This window comes from Cavia porcellus, unplaced genomic scaffold, assembly GCF_034190915.1.
Source record: "Cavia porcellus strain 051 isolate PalLab524CR breed Dunkin Hartley unplaced genomic scaffold, mCavPor4.1 scaffold_9, whole genome shotgun sequence".
In the NCBI taxonomy this organism is placed as follows: Eukaryota; Metazoa; Chordata; class Mammalia; order Rodentia; family Caviidae; genus Cavia; species Cavia porcellus.
The window spans coordinates 55,774,566-55,801,358 of NW_026947492.1; the positions used below are offsets into that span (position 1 = coordinate 55,774,566).

Sequence of the window (26,793 nt, forward strand, 5' to 3'; positions counted from 1 at the left end):
ATTGCCCACAGTGCCGCATATAGAATCATATAGTATATAACCTTTTGTGTCTGGTTTTTTCTATTACCTTATTTTCAAGATTCTTGCCGATTATGTACCCTCTGTCCCTCTAATGCTGGGGGTAGAACCAAGTTCCTCAAACTTGTTAGAGAGGAACTCTGTCCAGTGGTACTTCATTCTTGTTTTTGGGTGCATGAAATTCCATTATATGGATATATGGTTTGCTTATCTATGCATCTATTGGTGGACATTTGTATTGTTTCTACCTTTTGCTTATGGTGAGTAATACTATTTTTTCTGTGTTTTCCTTTTGCTTATGTAAATACCTGGGATGGAATTGCTAAATAATGTTTCAACCGCATGAACTTCTTTGGGTTTTGTTTTTGATTTTTGGTACTGCAAATCAAACTCAGGACTTTTGGCTTTCTAGAGAAGTGCTGAGCCATTGAGTTATATCCCGGCCCAACAGCATGAATTTAAGAGTTCATGTTGGAACTCTTCCATAGCCACTTCAGTATTTTATCTTTTCCCCTGGCACCCTATGAGAGTTTCAGATTTTCCCCTATCATCACTGGCATTTTATATTTTTTCATTGGGGTGAAATGTCTCTTCAGATCCTGACCTTTCTGTATTTAATACGATTTCTTAGGATGAAAGTGTATACCACAATACTCTGATACAATTTCCTCTCCCTCTGTATGTCTCATGTTTTTTGTTTCTCTGAGAGTAAATATGGTGACTTTCCAGGGGAATGGGAGATTCATTTTTTCTGTGAACCTTTGAAGAGCCTCCATTGAATAGTTTTTAGCTGTACTGCTTGCCTTATATTCTTTTTCGGTCCTAATACCACCCTGTGATTGAATTATTGAATCATTCATTTATTCATTTTTGGTACCAACTGTAAAAAGATGTTAATGGTGATACTAGGATGGGTCGGGAAAAGGGTAACCACCTGGTTCCAGCTGGTCATCTCAGCATTTCTTTCCTGCTTCTTTTTTTCACCTACCTGCTTCCTAGCCAGTTGCTCATGCTTCAGGATCATCTCTTAACTTATCTTCCTTTGCTTTCATTTTCCTCTTTTGGTCTTTGAATTACAAAAGGAGCATGAAATCCATTAGGCATTTCTTTTTTGTAACCAGTTCCTTCCACCTCTTTGGGTTTTTGTTTTGGGGCAAAGAAGATTGAAGCCTATGAAAAGCAAGCAGTAGGAAATAACTAAATATGTGTTTATTAGAAAACAAGTAAAAGAGCCCCCTTGTTGGAGGAGGAGTTTTCATAAAGTGAAAAAACTAGCTGTTCAGGGATGCTTCTCTTTGTAGGTGGGCCTTTGTTGTCTGGAATGCTAGCCCCCTTTGTTTGCCTTTTACTTCTTCCAAGATCTCCCTCATTTGATTAAGAACCTGTTTTTTTGACCTTTGCATTCTATTAGGCCCTGATAGTCAGTTTCTTTAAATTAATTATTCAAGTCTAGTGGATGCTGACTCACTTAAGCAATGACTTTTAGTTTACTTTAAGTTAATTGTTAAGGACCTATGCCCTCGCTGCCTAACTTCCCCTTGTCATTCCTATTTAACAGCTTCTAAGATCAGTATATTACTCTTTTTAGGAACTTTTTTGTTTGTTTTTGAGATAGGGTCTTGTTCTGTAGTTTAGGCTGGCCTTGAATTCACTATGTAGCCCAAACTGGGCTGGAACTCATGGAAATCCTCCTGCCCAGTGCTGGATTGCAGGTGTTTGCCACCACACCCAGCCCTTATATTGACTTTTGAACATAGCATTTATTTACTGTTTTATTTCTTCAGTTTGTTAGTGTCCCTGATTTGACTGAAATACTTAGGGAGAGAATCTTGAGAGATTTATGTTAAAGCATATTATCTAAGTGATAAGTGCTCAGCAGTGCAATTTTTACTGTACTCATGATAGAGAATAGGACTTTTGTTTGTTGTATGGGTTGGAGATGACGTAGATGGGTGGAATAGTGCTTGCCTAGACTTGATCTTGACCACTGCAAACCCCACCCCACACATACAAGGTGGCATATTTTTGAAAGTACTTTTATTCCAGGCATAAAGATGAACAAACTAGTCAGTGTTCCCAAGGAGTGTCAGCTATTTGAAGGGATAGGATCAAATAATTATTATCACGTAGAAAAGTATGTCCAAAAGGCTTGTAAAGTTATTGTGAACAGAAGACAGTGTTACAGAGATTATGTCTTACATTCAGTTATCAGACATTTCTGATGGGTTTAAGTAGTATAGCTTTCAAGGGGGCATTGGATTGGATTTAGTGTAAACTGTTTCTTTTGGATGTGTATACTAACAAATACTTAGCATAATCATAAAAGACTGCCAGTATTCATCAAAACTACTTTCATTAAGATATTAATTTTCTCTGACAGATATGCCAAGAGTTTAATAGCACCTGGGCCTGGGAGATGGAGAAGAAGGGCTATCTTGAAATGAGTGTTGAATGCAAACTAGCTCTCCTAAAGGTAACGAACGTGCCATGTGTTACTATTATTTTACTTTAAAATTTTACTTTTGATTCCTGGTCAAATTAGAAAATAAGTGTAAAATAGATACATTTATTGTGAGAAGAGAACAACATATTCTTTCCTTTTTAGTTTTCCTGACAGGGACAGTCTTTACTTTTTAAAAATTATCTTTAAAGCTTCTCAATATTAATTTTGTTTATGGGGACAATAATAGAATTAACAAGCAGTTACCTTCAATTATGATGATTCATTGTTTTCAGTTTTCACACTTATTATTGTAAACTGTGGTTAACCGTCTACCGATTTTCTTTCTTTCTTTCTTTCTTTCCTGCCTTCCGTCCGTCTGTCCGTCCATCCTTCCTTCCTTCCTTCCTTCCTTCCTTGTACCAGGGGTTGAACCCATGATCTTGCACTTGCCAAACAGCCACTTGTGCCACTGGGCTAGACCTCTGGCCCCTCTATTGATTTTCTAAATTAGTAATTTGATATTGTTTTCCAGATGACTAAAGGTGTACCATTGCATACTCACATAGTGAAAAGTACTTGATTAAAATACATCAACCCAATGTAGATTTATTTTCAAGTTTGAAATTCTCTGTTTTTCCCATCCACTTTGTAATTAGTAATAATGTGGTCAACATAATACAGAGGAAAAAAATACACCTTTTGAAGCAATTAATGAGGTCTTAAGCACTTCTAAAATTTACAAGGTTCAGGGGCTGGGGATTTAGCTCAGCGGCATAAGCGCCTGCCTTGCAAGCAGGCAGTCGTGAGTTCGATCCCTGGTACCGATAAAAACAAAAACAAAAAAAAAAAAAAAAAAAAGACCAAAAAAAATAAAATTTACAAGGTTCAGCCAGGTGTGGTGGTACATGCCTGGTAATCCCAGCACTTGGAAGCTGAGGTGGAAAATTTGCTATGAGTTCAAGGGTGGCTTGGGCTACATAAAGTATTGAGTTAGTAATAATGTGGTCAACATAATACAGAGGAAAAAAATACACCTTTTGAAGCAATTAATGAGGTCTTAAGCACTTCTAAAATTTACAAGGTTCAGCCAGGTGTGGTGGTACATGCCTGGTAATCCCAGCACTTGGAAGCTGAGGTGGAAAATTTGCTATGAGTTCAAGGGTGGCTTGGGCTACATAAAGTATTGAGTTCAGAGCCAACCTGAACTATACCGTGAGACTCTAGCCCATACAAAACAAAACAAAATAAATAAAAAAAGAAATTTATAATATTTCCTAGGTAGGGTCATTTAGAGAACCCTAAGATCTTAGGAAGATTATTAAACTACAATGTCAGTGTATGTATTTTTTTTTTTTGGAAGATAGGATATATCTATAGAGTAGATATTATTTTGCTCTTAGCTGTTAATTTTGCTTCTGTATCCTGCATGAAAGTTAACAAAATGTATACAATATGTTTTTAAGCAATCCAAGCATTATGGTGAACTCGTATTTCAGAGTGTATTGCCATGTAGGTTTGTCTGTCCCCAGACCAGTTTGTGTAGTCCCAGAGGAGTGAATGTGTTAGAGCATCAAGACAAAAGTAGAAGTTTTACTTATAACTGCTAAAAATGTACAAGAATATAACTTTTTGTTGTAAGAATTTTTGTTACAACTTTTTACATTTCTGTAACATGTATGCTGTAATGTTGATAAAGAAGCAGGTATATAATAAATATGTAAGTGCACATTATAAAATTTTCAGTGATTTGGACACTTGATGAAAAATGTTTAGAGAAAATGCTTGTTTAATATGTGCAAGGCCCTGAGTTTGATCCCATTGCTTCCAGGAAAGAGTCGGAGAAAAAAAGTTTAGTGGCTAATGGGATGGCTGATTTAAGCATAAGCAAATGTGTTACAATAGAAATTTCATGTATTATCTGCCTGAACACGGATACTCAAGTAAGAAATTTGGCTGTATTCCCTAATCCTATAGTAAATGTACAACAGAGTATTTTAGCTTTAGAGATGTGCGTTTTTTTTTTTTTTTGGAGAATTTTCCTGCTATCATTGAAAGATTTACTTCCTTAAAAACTTGAATATGTATCAGTTTGGTGAAACAGAGTCCTTCCTGAATAATACTCATTTAAAAGCTAAAGGGGATAAAGACGTGCTGAAGTTTACTATAGTGACTCTTGAGTGACCAATTGATCAAAAAAAGAGATAATTAAAAACACAAATTAGCTGGTGATGGTGGCACAGACCTGTAATCCCAACATTTGGAAGGCTGAGGCAGTTGGATTATGGCAAATTCAAGGCAGCCTGGTCTATATAGTGAGTTCAAGGCCTGCCTGAAATACATAATGAGACCTTGTCTTAAATAAAACCAAAGTGCATAAATTAGAAAACAGCTCAAGATAAATAAAAATGAAAACAATATACATATGGGATACAACAAAAACAGTAGTAAGAGGGACGTCATCGGTAAACGTCAATGTGAAAAATGGAGAGAGAACTGAAACCACCTCACTTTACTAGCCAAGAAAATAGTAAAAGAACACAGTGAAACCAAAGTTAGCAGAAGAAAGAAACGTACAAAAGTTAGAGCAGAAATTAATGAAATAATAAATTGAAAAAAGTGAATGTTGGTCAGAAACTACAAACAAAGCTGCCTTCGCTTCTAGCCAACTGTGTGCTTGTAGATTCCACACCCTGGCTGTAGCCATCCACCAGCTCCAACCAGTGTTTTGGTTCCCCTTGGCTAGGGGCAATAGATTCACTGAGCAACCCACTGCCACGTGATTGTGAATAGTCCAGTGCCCTAGGAGAAAGGCTGCTGGAAAAATAGACCAGGGAAAGCAGTGCTAGCCCCAAGAAAACCCCAGAGCTATGGTAAACTACAAAACCTTCATGGGATGTTACCTCAGAAGTGACTCCTGCTGGATGTAGTATGCATGCCTGTAACCCCAGCACTTGGAAGACTGAGGTGGGAAGAAGGCTGTGAGTTTGAGGCCAGCCTGGGCTGCACTGTGAGTCCTTGCCTCAAAAAAAGAAAAAAAAAAAAAAAAGACTTCTTCATAGCAGGCTAGAGTTGGAGAAGAAATCTAGTACACTACTTTCCTACTGGGGAACGTTTAAGCCAGAGCTACTTTGGGAACCATTGTGGAACATCAATGTAGGGTCTCCAGTGTTATTCTATTACATTGATTAATTGAAGGACAGTCTCAAAAGACAGCTGCTCAGTGTGTGTTGGATGGGCTTAGACTCATTAGTTAGTTTAAAGTAAGGATAGGAAAGACGCAGGTGCTGTGAGAAGCCAGCTCTTGGGAAGGTGGGTTTCAAAAGCAACTGAATATGAAAGTATGGTCGTTAAGCCCTGTGCACTACTTTGAATCCCTATCTTGTTTCCTGTATTCTGCAGAGACTAATAGTCTCCTTGCTTTCCTCTCAACCAACATGAGCAGAGACCCTGCATGTCCTAGGAAGCATCATTTACAATACACTCATTGAAGCATACAGAGGGATTTATTTTTTAAGTGTGTGACTTTTTCCTTCATTGGTTTAATTGGGTTTGGGTTTTTCTCCCTTTCTGTTTCTCCTTTTAATTGTTGTTGTTAGGATCTCACAATGTAGTTCAGGCTGGCCTTGAACTTTCAGCTGATCCTCTTGTCTCAGCCTTCTGAGTGCTGGAATGACAGGTATGCACCACTATGCCTGGCTTTTTTCTCTTTATTTCGTTAGTTTTTTTCTTTTTATTTGTTCATTTGTTACTTTTATCTAATGTTACCAATTTCCTTTTGCTCCTTAATAGTATCCTTTAGATCACTTTTTTATTATCCATTTCATCTTCCATTGATTAATTTTTGAAGTTGTACTTCTTTTGTTTTGCCTTTTCCTCCTCCGTTTCTACTAGTATAACCATTATGCTTTATAGTCTTTAGAAAGTTGCTTCTGTAACATTACCATTGAATACTTTTCTGTTGTTGGTGAAGGTATACTTATTGCATTTAGTAGATTTTTTTTTTTTTTTTTTTTTTTGATACCTGGATTGAACTTAGGATCTTGCCCTTGCCAGGCAGGCACATATGCCACTGAGCTATATCCCTGGCAGCAAATCTTTACTTTATGTCAATATTAAGTGTGTCTTAGTTTTCATACTGTGCTGTCTTTTCTGTGTTTAAGGGTGCTACATTAGTGGTTCTTAGAGTATGCCAGTATCTAGTTTGTCTCTGATGTTCTTCTTATTGCTTGATTTTATTGCTGTCACCAGGTTGTCATAGTTATTGCTGTTAATTGGTTTCCACTGTAAGGCCTTACCTGTATTATCATTGTGGCATAAACAATACTGTAGCCCATTCCTGGAGAAATGTGTCTTGGATTCATTACACTTAAGCTTCCTCTCCTAAATTAACAGATGAGTTTGGATTTTGGGGATGCCCTGGTTAGCCATGACCAGACTCCATCACTGAAGAGCAGACACTAACTAAAGGTCTTTATACTAGAATACAAGACTTTCCACTATAATCAACACGCAAACCTCAGAGAAAAACAAATATGAAAAGATAAGGCAATAAAATGCCAGCAAACACTTCCCTAATCCCCCAAAGCTAATCCATGGTACATCAAAAGGGAGGAAATAAAAACTCATAGGGCTGAATTTTTCAAATGATAAAAGAGGAGGTAAAAAACAAAAATAAGGTGTTCAGTAAGCTTGGAGAAGATATAACTAGATAGATAATGGACATAATAAGGAAAACAATGAGCATGTTTGTAAAAATCACTAATAAAATGCTAAACGAACTAAATAAAAGGATACAAAACATGAGTTACCATTTTAGCAAATAATTTGAGCCCATGAAAAAGTACCCCCAAAAAATTCAGGACATAAATATGTTTTTTAAAAGTCTGGGTAGCAGAGGTGAGGAACGTGAGGGCAAAGTGTCAGAACTAGAAGATAAGACGTGTTGGTGACGAGTTATTGAGTACTGCCTTAAAAACAACAGTAGAACATGACAAATGGATGCAACGGATGCTTGGTATTATGAAGTAATTAATCTGATGTTAAGTGGATATGGAAAATCAGAAGACAGCACAAATGGCATAAAACACCTATTTATGGAAATAATAGAGAAAAAACTTTCCAGTATGGGAAAAGAATTTAATGTAGATCACTATCAGAAAAGAACCTCTCCACAACATATCATAGTTAAAAATCCAAAAACTCTAAAACAAGGGCAAAAATCTTAATAGCTATTAGAGAAAAATAACATCACTTAGGCAGTAAATCCCTGAGTTACCAAGAGTTCCTTTCCTAGTGAATGTTTGTACATTGTATTTGTTCATAAGTCCGACAAAGTGATCTTACACACCTTTGACACAAATACACAATGTAAAGCTTGAAAAAACGAAACACAAAAAAAAAACTTTTTACTTTTAGTTACCTTAAAATGTACAGTAAGCACACAGTGGAAGAGCTGTGATAATGTCCGGCACACAGGTGCACTACTTTTGTGATTTGTTTGTATCTGAAAGTTTGTAACATGAATATTTGAATGTTCATTCATTGTTGATTAAATCAGGGATTTAGTGTAAAGACAAAGTCATTAGAATTATAGGAAACTTCTCCAACATAAACTTTGTAGGAGAAAAGAGCTTGGAGTCAGCTGACTCAAGCTCTAAAAGAAGATATCATGTATTCCAGAATGTAAAATTATCTCTGAAAATTGATGGAAAAATCAAGTCTTTCCATGACAAAGAGCACCTTAAGAAATCCGTGACAACCATATCAGCATTCCAAAAAACGTTCTCAGTAATGTTCTGCAAACAGACAATGAAATCAACAATGGCAAAAGATCTAACCGAATGAATATATACCAGACATGGTGAGCACTTAACCAAAAGATGTAAACATACACTTAATATGCTTGAAGATAAAATATGTAAAATATTTAAAGACGTAGAAATGTAGGTAAGAACTTCCTGAACTGAACCCCAGATGCACAAGAAATAAGAATCAACAAATGGGATCATATCAAAATAAAAAAAAGCTTCTGCAAATAAATAAATAAAATCTTTAAAAAGCTTCTGCAAAAAAATTAATTTTAAAAAAGCTGCATAGCAAAGGAAATGAGAGTGAAGAGACAACCTACGGAATGAGGAAAAAAATATTGCTAATTATTCGTGAGACAAATACCTAGAATATATAAAGATCTCAAAAATTAGATCATCCTCACAAATTAAAAGACACAGTTAAAAATTGAGCAACTGAAAGGAATAGACAGTTCTGAGAAGTACAAATGACCAAAAAATACATGAAAAAATGTTCGAAGTTACTGACCATTCAAGAAAGGCAAATTAAAACAGTAAGATTCTACCTTACTTAAGAAAGAATGGTGATCTTCAAGAAATCAAATAATGACAAACATTGGTGAAACTACAGGGGGGAAAGGACCTTTATACATTAGTATGTAAGCTAGTTATTATGGAGCTTCCTCAATAAACTAAAACTAGAAATTCCATTTAAATCAGATATTCTAGATGAAGAATTGGGGTTGGGGATATAGCTTAGTGGCACAAGCGCCTGCCTGGGAAGCGTGAGGTTGTGAGTTCAATCCCCAGTTAAAAAAAAAAAAATTCATCTAGGTGAAGAATCAAACACTTTTCATAGTGATATTTGCATATTCATGTTTATAGCAGCATAACTAAAAATAACAGAATCTTGGACACAGCCTGTATGTGCACCAACAACAAATGAATGAATGAATAAAGTGTCAAATTTATATACTATTGAGTACTACGCTGACATAAAGAAAGAAAAGCATGAGTCATTTGTAGGAAAATAGATTCACCTTGAGACCATAATAGTAAGTGAAAAAAGTAAGCACACAAAGTTAAATATCTCTTGGTATTTCTTATATGAAAAGCCCAAAATATAAATAAAGGATCAAAGATTGATTATAGAAGGTTGGCAGATTTGTAATGGGAAAACCACAAAATGGAGAGGGAGAAAGTAGTAGATAGGAAAGGGATTAAAAAAAAAAAAAGATGAGTTGTGTACATGTATCATCTTCCCACAAAGAATGTATAGTTATGTATTGCAAACATGTACTACCAAAAAAAAAAAAAAAAAAAAAAAGACCTGAGAAAAACAGATCAGAAGCCCAAAAGTACAGAAGCTTTGTGTTGCCCTCTGATGCCCACTGCCTCCCCCAACACTCAATATACACATATCTGTTCTGTTTCCAAAATGTTAATCATTTCACTTGTCATGTAAATGCAACCATCCAGTTTGTAAAATGAGTTGTTTACGAAAGATAAATAAATCCTGGACATAGCTTAGTGATTCAGTGTCTGCCTGGCCAGTGAGAAGTCCAGAGTTTGATTCCTGGTACTTGTCAAAAAAAAGAAAGAAAGAAAGAAAAGGAAAGTCAACAAAATTCAGAAACTTATTGCTTAGTTAGAAAAAGAGGGGGCTCAAATAAATTCAAAGAAAATAAGACATTACAACTGATGTCACCGAGATCAAAACATTATAAGAGATCCCTGTGACCAAGTATATATCAACAGTAAAACTTAAATGAAATGGTTACCTTTTTAGAAACATTGGGTCTACCAAGTCTGATTTCCAATGAGATGGAACATCTGAACAGACAGGAATGATCAGAGACTAAATCAGTAACAAAAAATGCCCCCCCCCCAAAAGCCTAGAACCTGATAGCTTCACAGACATACTATAAAAAACATTTAAAGAATAAATAATAACAATTTTCAAAATCCTCCATTATTGCAGGGAAAAGATACCCTGAAATTCATTTTATGAGAGTAGCAGTACTGTCTTGTCTACAGCCCTGCTGTGCTAGGCCAGTGGAGTAGGTTCCTTACTTAAGAAAATACTCAGAGTTAGTTGTGAAAGAGATTTTTTAAGGCTCACTTACAGAAAGAAAGCATTAGTAGATATTTAACTAATTGGGAAGAGCTGCTTAGGGTTCTAGTATCACTACTAGGAAGGCCTACAAGAGGGACAAACCTTGTAGGAGCTCTGCTTTGTAAATTGTCAGGGGACTCATATTCAAAAGTAGTGATGCTCAATAAAGTCAACAGGGGGTACAAAGCATACCACCTTCCTGGAGATCCAGTTATCATGGTCTGAACAACTATTCAGAGTGTTGGTGATAGCTGCCTTGACTAGTATCACTTACTCTCTCTGTAGTTCTTTGTTGTATACCCCATGTACCACAGAGATGGGTTTTATACATTAAGCAACAGATGCGCAAGAGCGCTTTCCTCAGATAATACCAGTTCATTCCATTCTGTATGCACTTACATTCAGTGGGTGGTCTAGATCTTTGTTTACAGGGTCCCTTTTATTCACAAGAGTCTTAAAAATGCAAAGGAGCATCTCAGGTACATCTTGCTAAATGCTCTATTTTTCGTCAGCGATAAATACATATAACATGATACCAAAACTAAAGACCTTTACAAGAAAATAAAATTAATCATCAGTATACATGCAGTACATAGATGTGAACATCTTGAACAGTATACTAGCAAACTGAATTCAACATCATATTAAAAGGATCCTTCACCATTATCAAGTGGGGTTTATCCTGGGATCTGGGAATGTAAGTATCATTCAACATATGCAGATCAGTAAATGTGATAGCATTAAAGAGTGAAGTACAAAATGCATATGACCACATCATCACATGCAGAAAAAGTATTTGATAAAGAGAGAGAGAAAAAAATAGCTGAGCTACAAGTGCTGGCAGTATATCTTCTCCAGGACAAAGTGTCCAGAGTTCTGAAAACAGTAGCTTGAGAGGAAGTGAGAGGGGGTTACTTGGAGACCAGGAGGGACCTGACAAAGGAGAAGAAAATAAGGCTAAGTGACACAGAAGAAATAGAATGTATCGCTAAGCATAGAGGAGACTCAGACACTGCAGACCCTATCATGGAAGGTGACTGGCCACCTGAAAGGAGATTGGATTTTCAGACATACCTGCTTTCCTACCTGCATGTTCACTGCAGTTCACTGCACAGTATGGAATCAACCTAAGTAAGTATCTATTTCCTAATGAATGAAAAGGGAAAATAGAGACTATATACAAAATGGGATACTACTCAGCTTTAAAAAGAAGGAAATCTTGTCATTAGTGATAATATGGGTAAACCTGGAGGACATTGTTAAGTGAAACAAGTCAGACACAAAAATATCCATATTCTTACATGTGGAATGTAAAAGAATCAAAAGTCATAGCGACAGAAAGTAGAATGGTGGTTACCACTGGTTTGCAGGAGAAAAAGCAGATTGGAGAGATACTAGACATTAAAAATTTATTTGGAGAAAGTAACTCAAAAGTTCTAGTGTATATTGTAGTAACGATTGTTAGTTTTGTATCATGTATTTGAAAACTGCTAATAGATTTTTTTTAAAAAACAATTTTTTAAAAAATTTTATTTAAGGAGAAAAAAAGAAGAAAAAGGGTATAAGTTATACAGAATTTCAGAAAAAAATAAACAGTGGGAAATCACTAGTTAATGGATTGTCATCTTAGAAATATTTAAGTTACAAAATTAGAAAACTGCTAATAGATTTTTGTAGTATCAGGAATCAAACTCAGGACCTTGCGCTTGTCAGGCAGACACTGTGCCACTGAGCTATATCCCTGGCCCTTAGAGTAGATTTTAAGTGTTCTCACCATAAAAAATATATGTAAGGTGGGGCTGGGGATTTAGCTCAGCGGCATCAGCGCCTGCCTTGCAAGCAGGCAGTCATGAGTTCGATCCCCAGTACCAATAAAAAGGAAAAAGACCAAAAAATAAAAAATAAAATTATATATATATATATGTAGGGTAACAGTTTATTAGTTTGATTTAACCATCATGCATGGTTTGTGGTTATTAAAACATGCATACCATTAATGTATATCTCTTTACTAGCTTAATCTTTTAAAAATAAAATTTTGTAGCATGAGACAGATTGACAGTTTTAGTGCAAGTAGACAATTCATTTTAGAAATATAATTTGCTTTGTGTGTTATTGGTTGTGTTGAACCTAACTGCTGCTGTAAATTTATTTCAAATGTTAAAACTATCTTTTAAAGTTTTTTTTTTTTTTTTCTTTCTTGGTTTTTGAGAGCCAGAGCTCACCATGTAGTTCAGGCTGGACTTGAACTCATTATGTAGTCTAGCCTGACCTCAAACTTACAGCAATTCTTATGCCTCAGTCTTCTGATTGCTGGGATTATAGGTGTGGGCCACTATACCTGGCTTGTAAAATTGATTGTTCTAAACAGATTCTACAAAAGAGAAAAAGAATGACGAAAGATGGATGAACTTTGTGTTTGGTACTTGCTTTGTCCCTGAATCAAATCTGTGGTTGTATTATTTACTATGATCAAGAAATATTTGTATTTGTAATTATCTTTCAGTATCTCTGTGAGTGTCAATTTGATGACAATCTTAAATTCAAGAATATTATTAATGAAGAAGATGCTGATGCTATGCGACTCCAACCAATTGGGCGAGACAAGGATGGCCTTATGTATTGGTACCAGTTGGATCAAGATCACAATGTCAGAATGTACATAGAAGAACAAGATGATCAAGATGGCTCTTCATGGAAATGCATTGTCAGGTAGCTTTTATTGCAATCTCTTGAAATTTATTTATATTGTTCTTTGATCTCTAGTAGACTGATCTTTGAGGTGTGAACATGGTCCTTTTTTATGGAGTTGGTGAGTTGGCTGGGCAGGCACCTAATTATTCATCAAATAAATTTAAGCATTTAGAAATTAGATTTTAGGATATAAATTTTGTCCACACAGAAGAACATATTTTTAAACAAAACAATAAAGTTTGGTTTTTAATTTGGCCTGTTTATCTTGACACAGGTCACCTATGTTTCATGTGTATGCATTTTTGGGGTTCTGACAAAGATTGTGGTTTTTATTATAATTCATTTAAAGTTTTAAATTTGTTTTGACAAGTATATATCAAGAGAATCATTTAATGCATGGCCTTGACACATAACTTCTTAAATTTTTTAATAGTGATACTGAGATCCTTATTCAAAATGTCAGTCAGTATCTTTAATTTTTCTATCTTTGTAACTTTATTTAAAAGCTGTCATTCAAATACCCACAGTGTATATTAATTTTGAAAATACCAAGGGTTCTACAAAGTAGTGAGAACTCATGAGTAGCTTAACTGCTGAATTCCATAAAGTTCCTTTTATATTTGTGCTTATCTTGTTTTGCTCCATTTTGAATTTTTGGATTTTTAAAAAATAATTACTTAAAATTAACAGTACTTGTTTAGGTCACAAATGCTAGAGTTTTGTTCTCTGAGGTTTATTGAATAAATTCAGTGAGGATTGTTTTATAAGCAAGTATAACTACATGATTCTCCTTGTAATTAATTTCTTTAATGGTACCAGTGTATTTCTGAAATAAAATTTACTCATGTCTTTCTCTATGAGTGCTAACACTTACTGTGGTTGTGTTCATGATATGATTTTATTATGGTGTCTTCCATTGTCCACATCAACTTTGCATGGTTGTTTAGAAGTATTTTTCTCTTAATTTGTAGATTAAAAAATGACAAAAATTATCATGATTATTGTTAATCAGTCATGCTTAGTACATTTTGTAAAGTTCTGTATTTTAAGGAGATCATACTGTACTGTATGATGTGAGATTTTTGAGTTAACAATTATGCTTGAATCTATTTATACCATGTATAGGCATATTAATATTACTTCATTTTCCTTAGAGTTATTGTCTGTACACTAAAAGAAGAATGACACATTTCCCAAAACACTTTACGGCGTGTGTCACATATCCTGGGACCATAGTATAGACTCAGTAAACATTTGTTTTCTTCCCATCTCTTTAAATATTAAAATTCGTCACATTTCTAATCTCAGATTTCAAACTTATTGTCTTTATTGAAGAAATATTTTTCAGCAGGAAGGTCAGAATTTCATTGACATTGCTTTTGTCTTTTTCTCCTTTAACTTCCCCTCAGGTTTTACTGTTTATTTCTCACATTAACAACCATAGATTTCTTTAGTGAAGTGGTACCAGGTTCTTTTTCATCATTTGAAACACCTGTGAATATGTTACTTCTCTCTTTAAATGTACCAGAGAATGTTACACAAAGAAATAGAAATATTCAGGGCCATTAATAAACCATTGGATTTATGGACTCTTGATTTCCCCTTCTAAATCCAATTTTTAAACATGTAATGGACACAGTATTTATTTCATTGAATGTGTAAATTTATATATTGCAGGGCTGGGGATTTAGCTCAGCGGCATAAGCGCCTGCCTTGCAAGCAGGCAGTTGTTCGATCCCTGGTACCAATAAAAACGAAAAAGACCAAAAAAAAAAATTACATATTTTTTGTACTGGTATTGTGGCAAGCAGTAGGAGTATGGCAGTTAATAGTTGTATCTTTGGGGACTTCTTCCTGGCTTTTAAGCATCTTTCAGGTCCATTATATGGTGAGGAGTTTGTTGTATATTGTGTTTTCTCTAGAAGAAGGTAGTTTTCAGATTATCATGTGAGTGCATTTCTGCTTAATATTGTAACTGAGAAGTCTTGTGATACGGCATTTTAGTTAGGTTTAACTCATTAATACAGTAGAACTACTATTGACAAAAATTGTGAGCCTTGTGTGCTCTCATTTTGTGAAAGCTAAACATTAAAAGCAATGTGGGTTTTTTTGTTTTTGTTTTGGTTTTGGTTTTCTTGAGACAGGGTCTCTCTATGCAGTTCAGGCCGACCTTGAGCTCACTTTGTAGCCCATGCTGGTCTCAACTCACAACGACCCTCCTGCCTCACATTACAGGCATGAGCCACTATGCCCAGCCACTGTATTATTTTCAATTCCTCAGAAAAATCTGGGTTAGGGAGGTAGCTCTGTCAAACACTTGCTTAACATGCTTGAGGTCCTATGTTTGTTCCCCAGCACAACGCACAAAAGATATCACTTGTCATTTGGTACTCAAAATAATGTATGTGTGACCCCACTGGAATTGTGCCTGGTATACAGTATTTAAATTCTTATGTTAGACTTTAGGAATAATGTTGACATAGAAAACCCAATGGAGATGATGAAATGAAATGAAATGCTTGATTTAGCAGCAATTTAGGGATGCACAGCTTTTTCAAATATTTAAAGGACTAACTTGTAAAATACTTTCTCAAGATCTTAAATGTGATCATTAAATGTCCATTAAGATTACACAAAATTACAAAATTGCTTTTAAGAAATCCATCAGAGTGCTGTGGATTTAGCTCAGCGGCATAAGTACCTGCCTTGCAAGCATGTGGTCATGAGTTTGATCCCCGGTACCAATAAATAAAAAAAAAAAAGAAATCCATCAGAAACTTGGTAAGAGCAAGTCACAAAAAATTGACGTTCAAATAAAAGTGCAGTGGAGAAAAGAGAAAAAAAAAAAGAGCAAATGAAGGGCATAGAATTTTGGTTTTTCATTTAGGTTGCATGTAGATATTTGTCTGAACTTACTGAATACTGTATTTTACTGGTAAAATGGAAAGCATGCTTCTTTTGCTTAAAAGTATTTTTAAAGTATACCGTTACTTTCTTGGAGATCAGCTGGCATTGGAAACATGTTTCTGGCCTGATTCGTTGACCTAACTGTATAACAAAAATCAAGTAGTCTTTTGAATTTGGGTGTTTTTTTTCTTATTTTTTAGAATTCTGTTTTTGTTTTGCTTTTGTGGTATTGGGGATTGGATCGTCGACTTTTTTTTTTTTCCACTTCTCAAAGGAAGTTTTATTGAGCAAAATCATAAGGTGGGTATTATGTGGGTCAAACTGATTGATAGAATTGTGGCGCGGCTTAAAAGATAAGAAGTATGAGGGGCTGGAGATTTAGCTCAGTGGCATAAGCGCCTGCCTTGTAAGCAGGCAGTCATGAGTTTGATCCCCGGTACCAATAAAAAAGAAAAAGACACACAAAAAAACCAAGTATGAAATATAAATGACCTTTAAGAATGCGGGGAGAAGACCCCCCCCCCCCCAACCACCAGGGTCCCTCATAGTCCCTGGGGGCTGGCAGTCTCTCCCTGGGGTTGGGGAATCTCTCTGTCAGACAGGTGGAGTGGGGCATACATGTAGCTTAGGTTTGGGGTGGTGCCTGAGGGGCACAGTGATGTGCAGGTAGCCCATTGGTATTCATTTCGCGCCAGAGGCAAATTCCTAGGGGTGGGGAAGATAGAGCCATGGGTAAATTCCTAGGGGCAGAGAAGATGGAACTCCTTGCTTGGCCTCGATGGCCTTAGGGTCTACAGTGTCCGGCCTAGGGCAAGATTCTTTCATTCCTGTCTTATGATTATTAGGAAAAAGGGTAAAGATTTCCTTTTACTGCTTCTGCTGGAAGGGGGCGCTGTACTGGGGTTTAGGGGAGTCGATGGGGTGACCATTGATGCCCATATAGAAGCTGGTACCAGGTGTTTTAGCTAGGACAACTTCATCACTGGTGAATGCACATTTGTTAGAGTGGAAAAACAAACAGACAAAATGTTATGAGGAGGCATGGCACTATCGTATTTAAGTACCCAGGTGAGGTAAAAGGAAAGGTGCCTTTGATTTTGATATGTCATTATATCAGGGCCATGTTGAGGTAGAATCATTGCCACCGTAAGGTAGAATTCTGAAAAATAAATGTGTGTTTAGGAGTGAAGTTATGAGAGGTGATTACTACCCCATCTGAAAGGGTAAAAGTTAAGAGGGTAGGTAGGTAAGGCTTGTCTCTGGTATGCATGATGTGGGAGTCTTTAGGAAATACTGTTGAGAGTCCTGCTGTAAAAAAAGGATAAGAAATTAGGAACCAAATTGGATAACAAAACCTGACAGCCTGAGAGTTGTGGCTGTGAGGCCTTGGTGAGATGGAGATGAGTAGGCAAAAGGATGGTTAGATTTAGGGCTGGAAGGGCACCACTTAGCCTGAGTGATGTGAAACCAGGATGGCAGTCTAGCAACTTTGATCACTGTTGAGGTTGCCAGGAATACCAGGGATGGGTCGCTCTAACTTGGTTGTAGTCCTTGGAATGATTTGCTGTAACAGGACTTGAGTAAGTATATCAGCTTTTTTCTTTTCTTTTTTTCCAGTACTGGGGGTCGAACTCACGAGCGCCTGCTTCCAGGGCAGGTGCTTACGCCGCTGAGCTAAATTCCCAGCCCCAGTATATCAGCTTATTATACAACAAAAATCAAAGTCTTTTGAATTAGGGTGTTTTTTTTCCTTATTTTTTAGAATTCTGTTTTTGTTTTGCTTTTGTGGTACTGGGGATTGGATCCAGGATGTTCTCACTGAGCTACTTCTTCAACCCTTTTTGTTTGTTGAGATTTGATCTTTACGTAGCTGCCCAAGACAGGCTTGAACTTGAAATCTTTGTGTTGTAGCCTCCTGTTCTGCTGTGTGCACAGTTTTTTGTTTAACATAGTAAGTCAATGTTTTGGATATATTTAGAAACTGATACCTTTCTAATATCAACTGATATGTTTAGAAATATAACTGAGCATCTCAACTTAAAAGTCAAATGAAAGCCAGGCTTGTAGCCTGTGCCTGTAATCTTTCCCTTCTAAAAGGTAGACAAGGATTGAAAGCTCATACATAGCCTTATCAATTTAACAACTTAATAAGATTGTCTCAAAATAAATTTTTAGAAAAGGGTTGGGGATATAGCTGAGTGAAAAGCCTCTGGGTTCAATCACCAGTATTGCTAGCTAAATGAACGAACAGATAAATGACTGACTGAATGAACATACACATTACAAAAATGAAAACCTACCCCAAAAGGTATAGATTATATTTGACCTTTTGCTAAAAATTTAATATCATGACCATTGTTTATAAACTTCTGTTAAATAACAACTTCTATTTCTACCTTTGCAAAATTAATAGTATAAGTATGAGATAGATTGGAATAGTATAAATATGAGATTGATGGTAGTAGTTCATTCTTGTTTGTGGAATTATATTTTAAGTTGAAAAAAGATTTCGTATGAGATTTACAAAGGAATAAAAAGTTAAATTTTATTAAACCATATGAAATTGTCAACATTAGAACATTTTGAGCTACAAATGGTAAATTTTATATTTTCATCATAGTAATACTAAGTTTCAATTACAAAAATATTTAAAGTCTAGCTAGTTTTTTACTTTTTCCAGTTAATATTCCAAACAGAATTTTCCCAGAGGAAAAATATTAAAATAATGATTTTGTCTGCAATGTAGGACTCAATGAAAGAAAATAAAAGTACTTAAAAAAGACTTTATCAGGTATTTCTTCATGTTCAGAGAGTACTATAGAACGTGCTTAAATGCCAGTAGTTGACTTACAAACATAAAATTCTAAGCAGACTGTTGAGCAGTTCCTTTATTTAAAAAAAATGTATAAATGGGGCTGGAGGTTTAGCTCAGTGGTATAAGCACCTGCCTTGCAAGCAGGCAGTCATGAGTTCGATCCCTGGTACCGATAAAAAGGAAAAAGACAAAAAAAAATGTATAAATGATCAGTATTCATATGAAAAATGAATATTAATATTTTCTTGTGTCATTATTCACAAGAAAATTCTTAATGAAAACTGAGATATTACTTTACCTTTGTTAGAGTGAAAATGACTTGTCAACAACACTAAATATTAGCAAAGATAGGGAGCCTTGCTAGTGTAATGCAAAATAGTATAAGGATTTTGAGACACTGTTTGATAATTTCTTCAAAAGGAACTGTTATCCTATGCTCCTCCAGTTTTACTCCTGTGTATTAATATTAGAAAAATGAAAGCACATTTACAAAAAGTCTCATATGAGAACATTCCTAACCTCTTTATTCTAAATATTCATGTAGTAGAGTACTACTAAGCAGTAAAAAAGGAATGACCTCATATTATAGTACTTTGTCTCAAAGTATGTGTGTGTGAAGGAAGCCAAAAAGTGAATACTACTTGATTACATTTATTTCAAGTTCTTTATTTAACAAAACTTGCTTAGCTTTGTTAGTAGACAGATTCAGTAGGAATGAACAAGAGGGAATTTTCTGTGAGAGTGATAATATTCCTTTAGTTGATAGTGATGTGTGTTATCTGGTCTATGCATTTGTCACAAATAATGAACTGAATGCTTAGGATATGTTAATGTTTTAATATATAAATTGCACCTCAGTAAAAATACTTTGAATATTGGGAATGGTTTCATAATCATTTTTAAAAATCTGAACTTTAAATATATTAATGTATCCAATTTATAGGTACCCTTCTTGCAAATGCTGTGCATCCTACTGTAAATTATCTCCAGACTTGTATGTATGTGTGTGTGGGGGGGGGATAATGGGAATTCAGCGCGGGGCTTTGCATTGAAATATATCCCTAGTCCTTTTTATTTCATTATTTTTATTATTAATTTTTTGGTACTGAGGATTAAAGTTAGGACCTTGTACTTGCCAGGCAGGTGCTTAGGCACTGAGCTAAATCCTGGGCATTTTTTAAAAATATTGAGACATTATCACTAAATTACTAAGTCACCTTGACTGAGATCAAATTCACTTTCCTCCTGCCTCAGATTCCCTGAGTACTGGGATTACAAGTGTATTCTGTCACACTGAATTTTGTCCCATTTCTAAAGAAGTTTTCCTTGTTGCAAAAAGATACAAGAAGTAAGCTATTATATAGTATCATGTGATCTGTGGTGCAGATTATTTCAGGGTCCTAAGAAAGAACCAAATAGTTGCTACCTTGGCAGAAGATGATTCCTGTGCTTAACTTATTTTTATTTTGTTTTTTTATTATTACAGATTTGGCTTTTTACTTCAGATTTTGCTTCTCTCTCTAATACAAACTGAACAACTGTTTAATTGGAAGAAACCATACTCCACAATATAATTGTTAGATGATATCCTTAATTTCATCAGCGTGTAAATTAACTTAAGGTACAGATAGGAAAATGTAAGATTACCTAAGTCAGTATCAGTCTGCCCCAAACTGAACTTCTAGCATTTCCACCAACACATTTCCCTCATCTCAGTTAATAGCAACCATATCATTTTAGTTGCTAAGGTCCCAAACCCTTTTTCTTACTCCAGATCCACTGTAGCAACAAATCCAGTCAGCTTTCCATGCAAAATGTATCTAGAAATTAAGCAGTTTTCATATTCTGAATGGCAGCGTTTTGGCCCATGATACTTTCCTTCTCCCTCCTCTCTCATATCACTCTCCTTCCTTCTCCTGTCTTTCTCCTTTTCCTTTTCCCTTTTCCCTTTCCCCTTTTCCCTGTTCCCTCTTCCCTTCTCTTCTTTTCATATACACAGTTCAGCTTTGTTGTTGTTGCTGTTTTAGTTTATTGCCAAATGATGCACACTGTGCTGCTGTGTTAACACCAGGACAGTTTCCTCACCTCAATGTGAAACCCAAAGCCCATTAGCAGTTATTCTCTGTTCTCCTTTTTCCCATTACTAATCTCCTGTTTTAAAAACTTGCCTATTCTAGACATAGCATATATATGTGACCTTTTATGCTTGGCTTCTTTCACATTGCATAATGTTTACAAAGTTCATATATGTAGTAAAAATGGTGTATTTTTTTTTCTTTTGGTTCATAGTGTCCTAGGGCTTGACAAGGGAAGCTCTACCGCTACAAAGTTCCCAGACCTTTGCACTTTTTATTTTGTGAAACAGTCTTGATAAATTGTGCAGGCTGGCCTCAAATTTGAGATCTTCCTACCTCTATCCAAGATGACAGATATACACCATTATGTCTGGCTTCTTCCCTTGTTTGACTGGGGTTTTTATTGTTGTGTTGAATTCTTTGTTTATTTATTTATTGATGCTAGGGATTGAATTCAAATCTTAAATACGTTAGTTAAGTGTTCAACCACTGAGCTACATCTCCTTTCCCTGCTTACTGTTTTTTTTGGCTGAATAATACTGCCATGTGCAAATGCATTAGATGTTATTTATTCATCTTATGCATGCACAAATGTCTTCAAATGGCTTTGAAATAATTGGAGTTACCCATAGGGAACACATTGCTGGGTAAGAGAACTAAAGTACAATCACTTGAAATCCTCAGAGTACAATTTTGGGGGAATAGATCTTATTTTATATGTCTGATATGAAGGAAAGAGAGAGAACAATTAGATTAGATTAGAAAACAATTAGATTATTTTTATTTCATAGTATACTTTAAAAGATCCTGTCAAGTAATTTATGTACGACTTGAATATATGTAAATTGTAAAATTTTGGTTAGCACATTGTTAGATTAAAATGACAGATACTCAAAGATGGGTAAGTTTCTGTTTCCTTATAGTGAGTTTATTAAGCACATTATAAATGATTTTTACTGCTAAATTCCTTTCTTTTTGAAATAAATGATTTTTTTCCTAGCATAAATTAACTGTTGACTTTTTGAAACTTTTAAAAGTAGCTATCATAAATGATTTCTGTATACTTATCAGAACCCGAGTATAACTTAAATAGCAAACAGCTATTAGCAAACAGGTTGAGACATTTATTTAAAAGTAATAACATTATTAAGTAATTATTAAGTAAGTAATACATTTATTAAAAGTAATAACATTAAACATTGAGCCTTAGGTTAGAGGCAATTCTTTGTATCAAAATTTTGAGAACAGCATCTTTGTAAAAAAAAATTCTTTTTTTTTTTTTGAGACAGTGTCAGTATGTAATTCAGGCATGGCACAATCTTTTTGCCTCAGTCTCCTGAGTGCTGGGATTACAGGCATGAGTCACCACCCTTGGCAAAAAACAAATTATGTTCAAATGTTTGGGTTTTATTTTAATTATTATTATTTCGGTACTGGGAGTTAAACTTGTGAACGTACTTTTACCAGGCAGGCACTGTGCCACTGAACTATATCCCGGACCCAAATGTTTGGATTTTAATTCACCCCTGTATAACATGGAGCCAAACTTTGCAAAGAGAGCATCTAATCTGTTGTTTTCATAGTAGGTAATTAGAATTTTAGGTCATTTTATTATGTATGCTTGTATGATTTGCATAAACATATATGCTAATCTACATACACAACTGTTAGCATTTTAATGTCTGAAGACTCATCTTTGGCAATTTTTTTGTTGTTTCTTTAGGAGACTCATTTGATAATCCTCAAGAGAATCCAGACTTTTATAGATGAGAAAGCTGAGGCCTAGTGACGATTCAGTTTAAACATCCCTAATTCAAAATTCTAAACTTGAAAATGCTCCAAAATCTGAAACTTTTTGAGTATGAACATGATGCCATAAGTGGAAAATTACACTTTTGGTTTTGTTTGATGTTTTATAGTTAGAACATAGGAATAAGACACAGTTTATTCAGCATCCCCAAGGAATGTGGTATTTTTTCTGTACACACCCAACCTCCCGCCATAGGTCTGCCCACTGAAGAGTATAAAAATGGCATGCACTGGGTGCCAGATGTACCATTGGAAGATTCCCCAAAATGTCCCACATGAGCTCAAAACTTGCATGTATTAGTGGTTTTTAAAAATTGTTGTGTGGTTTAAAGATACTGAAAGTGTCAGAAAGTAGTCCTTCAGATACCTGTTTGAATAACAGTGATAAGAAAAAGCAGCAGCATTTATAGAAGATCAAGTATAGAGACAATAGAGAAGATCAAGCTGTTGGTGAAATGTAGCATGGTATAAAACATCTGCCGAAACAGCACAGTGTTCAAATGACAACCACTATGACCGGAAGAAATTAATTGTTGGAAGTTTTGTGCTGAAAGTTGTATACAAAAATTAATGAAAGTAGAAAAACACTATATACAGCTAAAAGTGAAGATCTCAGTCATGTTAGAAATAGATCTGTCAGCATCACAGTGAACACATGCTGCTTAATGGGATGCTGATCATGAAACAAGCAAAACTCATGGGGAACTGAAAGCTGAAGGAAAGTCTGGATATTCAGCAGGCTGGTTGCATTTAAGAAACAACATGAAATATTTTTAAGCTTTTGTAGTGATTAAAGCATCTGCTGATCAAGGAGTAGCAGAGAAATGCATTGATAAGTTTGCCAAGGTCGTCACTAATAAAAATCTCACACCAGAACAAGCCTGGAGTGCTGGTGAAGTATCACTATTACCTTTATTGCCCCAGAAGGAAACTGACCACAGCAGATGAGATAGCCCAGGGAGAATGAAGTGTACTAAGAACAGAGTAACTGTGCTTGGATGCACAGTGTGCAGGCACCTGGAAATATAAACTTGCTGTTGCTGACGAAAGCTTGCATTCACCTGTTGATATAAATGAATTTCTTACCATTCTATTATGCTAATAAAAGGTATGAGTCACCAAAGACATCCTTTCTGATTGGTTTCACAAACACTTTTGATCAGCAGCTCATGCTCACAATGGGGAAACTGGAAGGGACAGTTTCATGATTTTGTTATTCCTAAAAAACCGTTTTGCTTGTACTCCAGGTGAAGTTCTTTTAAGAAACAATGCAAATGCTATGTGCTTTCCTTTAGATGTGGCCAGTCATGTGACTATAGGTCAGTGTCACAGTGAGCAGCCATGGATGCATAGAAAGTGAAAGATTATTTGGAGATGGGGCTTACTTAGTTCAGTCACCAAGAAACCCAGAGGATCTGCTCAACTAGGAGTCTCCAGAGTTAAACTCCCAGGAGGAGCATCAAAGCTGAGAACTGTCAGGCTTTTATTTAGAATAACAGTGTAAGAGAAAAAACAAAAGCAGTTTGTGGAAAGAATTGTGTCAGTTCTAGGCAGTTTTCTTGGGGGAAGGGGAGGGATAACGGCCAGGTACAACATGCTTCACTAACCTGAACTTCTTGTTAATCATTCATTTCTCACAGAACCTTTGAGTTTTGCCCTGTAGTTTAACCATTCAATAATGGATAGATGAATAAATGAATGAATGAATAGATATCATTTTTTGAACAACTTGCTAGAACACTAAATAGTTTTGACTGTGAAAAGTTTGTGAAAGGTCTTTGATCGATTGTATGTTTGTATGTATAAAAGAATAGTGATAAAGTCTGAGAAAGTACAAGTGAAGAGTGGGGAGAGAAACTAGCTTTGCAGAGCAAGTTTGTGCCAAGTAAAGAGAAAAAAAGAGTAAAACCAAAAATAAAAGTGCATACTGTGTCTAGGAAACACAGTGTGACCTACTGTGTAAAAATAGGATAGACTGACCGTTTCTTTATCTGTAGCTGTGAATGTTTGAAACACAGTGGCTAAAGACACACCTGTGCTTGCCTGGCAGGTGATGATAGTGAACAAAGTGGTGAATTAAAAGAATTCCACATGTTAAGTGAGAAATGATTTTTTTTTTTTTAATGGAACCAGGGATCGAACTCACGACCTTGCGCTTGCCAAGCAGGCACTTATGCCGCTGAGTTAAATCCCCAGCCCCTAAGAAATGATTTCTTAGCATCCTCCCCACATTGGGGATTGAGCCGAGGACCATCTCACTGATCTATATCCCCAGCTCTTTATTATACATGCATGTCTGTATGTATGTATGTAACAGAGTCAGTCTGTAAGGTGCTCAAGCTAAGCTCCAACATTTGATCCTCCTGCCTCAAACTCCCAGAGCACTCGGATTGTACGCATTCCTAACCATGCCTAACTTACTTCCTTACATATATCAAAAAATATACCTTTCAAGTAAGCTGGAAGAAATAGATATCAAAGTGTTTTTACATTAATAGTGAGAATGTAGTTCATTTATTGATCGATGAGGAATCAGGACAGTTCTGGAAATAGTGATGATGAAATTGATATTATTAACATTGCATAAAAGCTACCTATAGGTGACATCATGTAAACGTATAGTGTGTTTACTGGCCCGAGTAGTATGAGTAACAAAACAAGAAATCATGTCCATTTATAAAAGCAAAGAGACTTCTAAGACAAAACTGTTCGTGAAGTAGATGACTGGAGGAAATACTAAGAAACCATCAAAGCAGAATGTTTCTCATACCTAGACAACTAACTTCATCACTCAGATGCTTGTGATGCTTAGAAAAAACAGTCAGTAACCTCTTAAAGCACAACACTATAGGAAGAGATTGAGACCCTGCTGTTGTTTCCTGTGGCTGTTTGACTACTGCCACAGCATCCTGAGCACAAATTTTTTTCATTGTGTTAATGGCATGTTATTTGTTTTACTTTTAAGTACTTATATGTGGATAAAAATAAGAAAATTATTGTTTACTGGTAGCATATAAACTAAGATACATACAGGATGGTGATGCCAACAACTACAGATATCTGCAGTGTCTGAGATACTTCAGGCTTTGTATACAAGATATATAAGAAAAATAACAGAATTTATCTTCATAAATAAATTTATTTGTGTATATACTTGGGCTTCATTCCCAATATTTCTCATTATGTATATTTAAATATTTTTTCCCAAATCTGAAAATCTGGAAATCCAAAACGTTTCTTATTCCAAGTACTTAAGATATGTGACATTCAACATTATGTCACTTGTCCCTGGGTACATAGCCATCTAGTTTAGGAACAATGATTTCATCCCTTCATTAAACAGTTTTAGAGCCTACTTAATCAGACAAGAGTCCTTAGACCCAAGCTATGCAGTTTAGTTACTAGGGGTCTGGAAAGGAATAGAATAGGGACGTGTGGTATACAGGGAAAAAAACTTAACAATTTCATCCTAGGGTTAATCGTATTAATGTGATTAGTGCATAAATAGTTCTTAGGGAGCACAGAAGAGGGAAAGAGGTCATGGTATTGATTAATGTTAGTTGTACAGATAAATTTTTCCAGCTTTTACTCTAGGGGTTGCTTTTTAATGTTAACATTTCATGCTTTTCTGAGTGAGAATTTAAATTAGCCATCCTACATCTTCAGTTTTGCTAGTAAAACTAAAGAATTTATGGATTAAAATCTTAAATATTTTGTTATTATTGAATCAAACTGAATTCCCATGTTGTGTTTATAAACTGGAATTGGCAAAATAAAATCAGCAATTAAATTCTTAGTGTTTTTAAGCTGTCATAGAGTTGATTTTTTGTTGTAATCATTACTATAGTCGTCTTATAACAGTATTAAATGCTGCCATTTTTGAAGATAGAAAAGTTACTTCCAAGTGAAACCAGAACATGGATTATTTTGTTAAAAATATTCTAATCAAGTTATGCATTGATTTAATCTTTTAGACATTATACTTTAGTTATTGAACTTTGAATTTTGTGTAGCATTGTTCCTACTTTTAGTTTCAGCTGAAGAGATCTGCATTACTGTTGCAATAAGAACTCTGTTCTCTTTGGTGAATAGTGCGTTTAATGCCTGCTCTTTTTTAGTACTTATTTTTA

At 35.4% G+C, this 26,793-nt stretch overlaps 1 protein-coding gene across 5 annotated transcripts in view; it reads left to right on the forward strand.

Annotated features, from left to right (window-relative positions):
- Rsf1 (remodeling and spacing factor 1) overlaps positions 1-26,793 on the forward strand; it is a 144,222-nt gene that overhangs the window by 60,793 nt on the left and 56,636 nt on the right. For all 5 annotated transcript variants that reach the window (XM_063256419.1, XM_063256421.1, XM_063256420.1 and 2 more), the window contains 2 exons: positions 2,399-2,491; positions 12,870-13,075. In XM_063256419.1, coding sequence (XP_063112489.1) covers positions 2,399-2,491; positions 12,870-13,075 — 299 coding nt within the window. The remainder of the gene's footprint in view (positions 1-2,398; positions 2,492-12,869; positions 13,076-26,793) is intronic.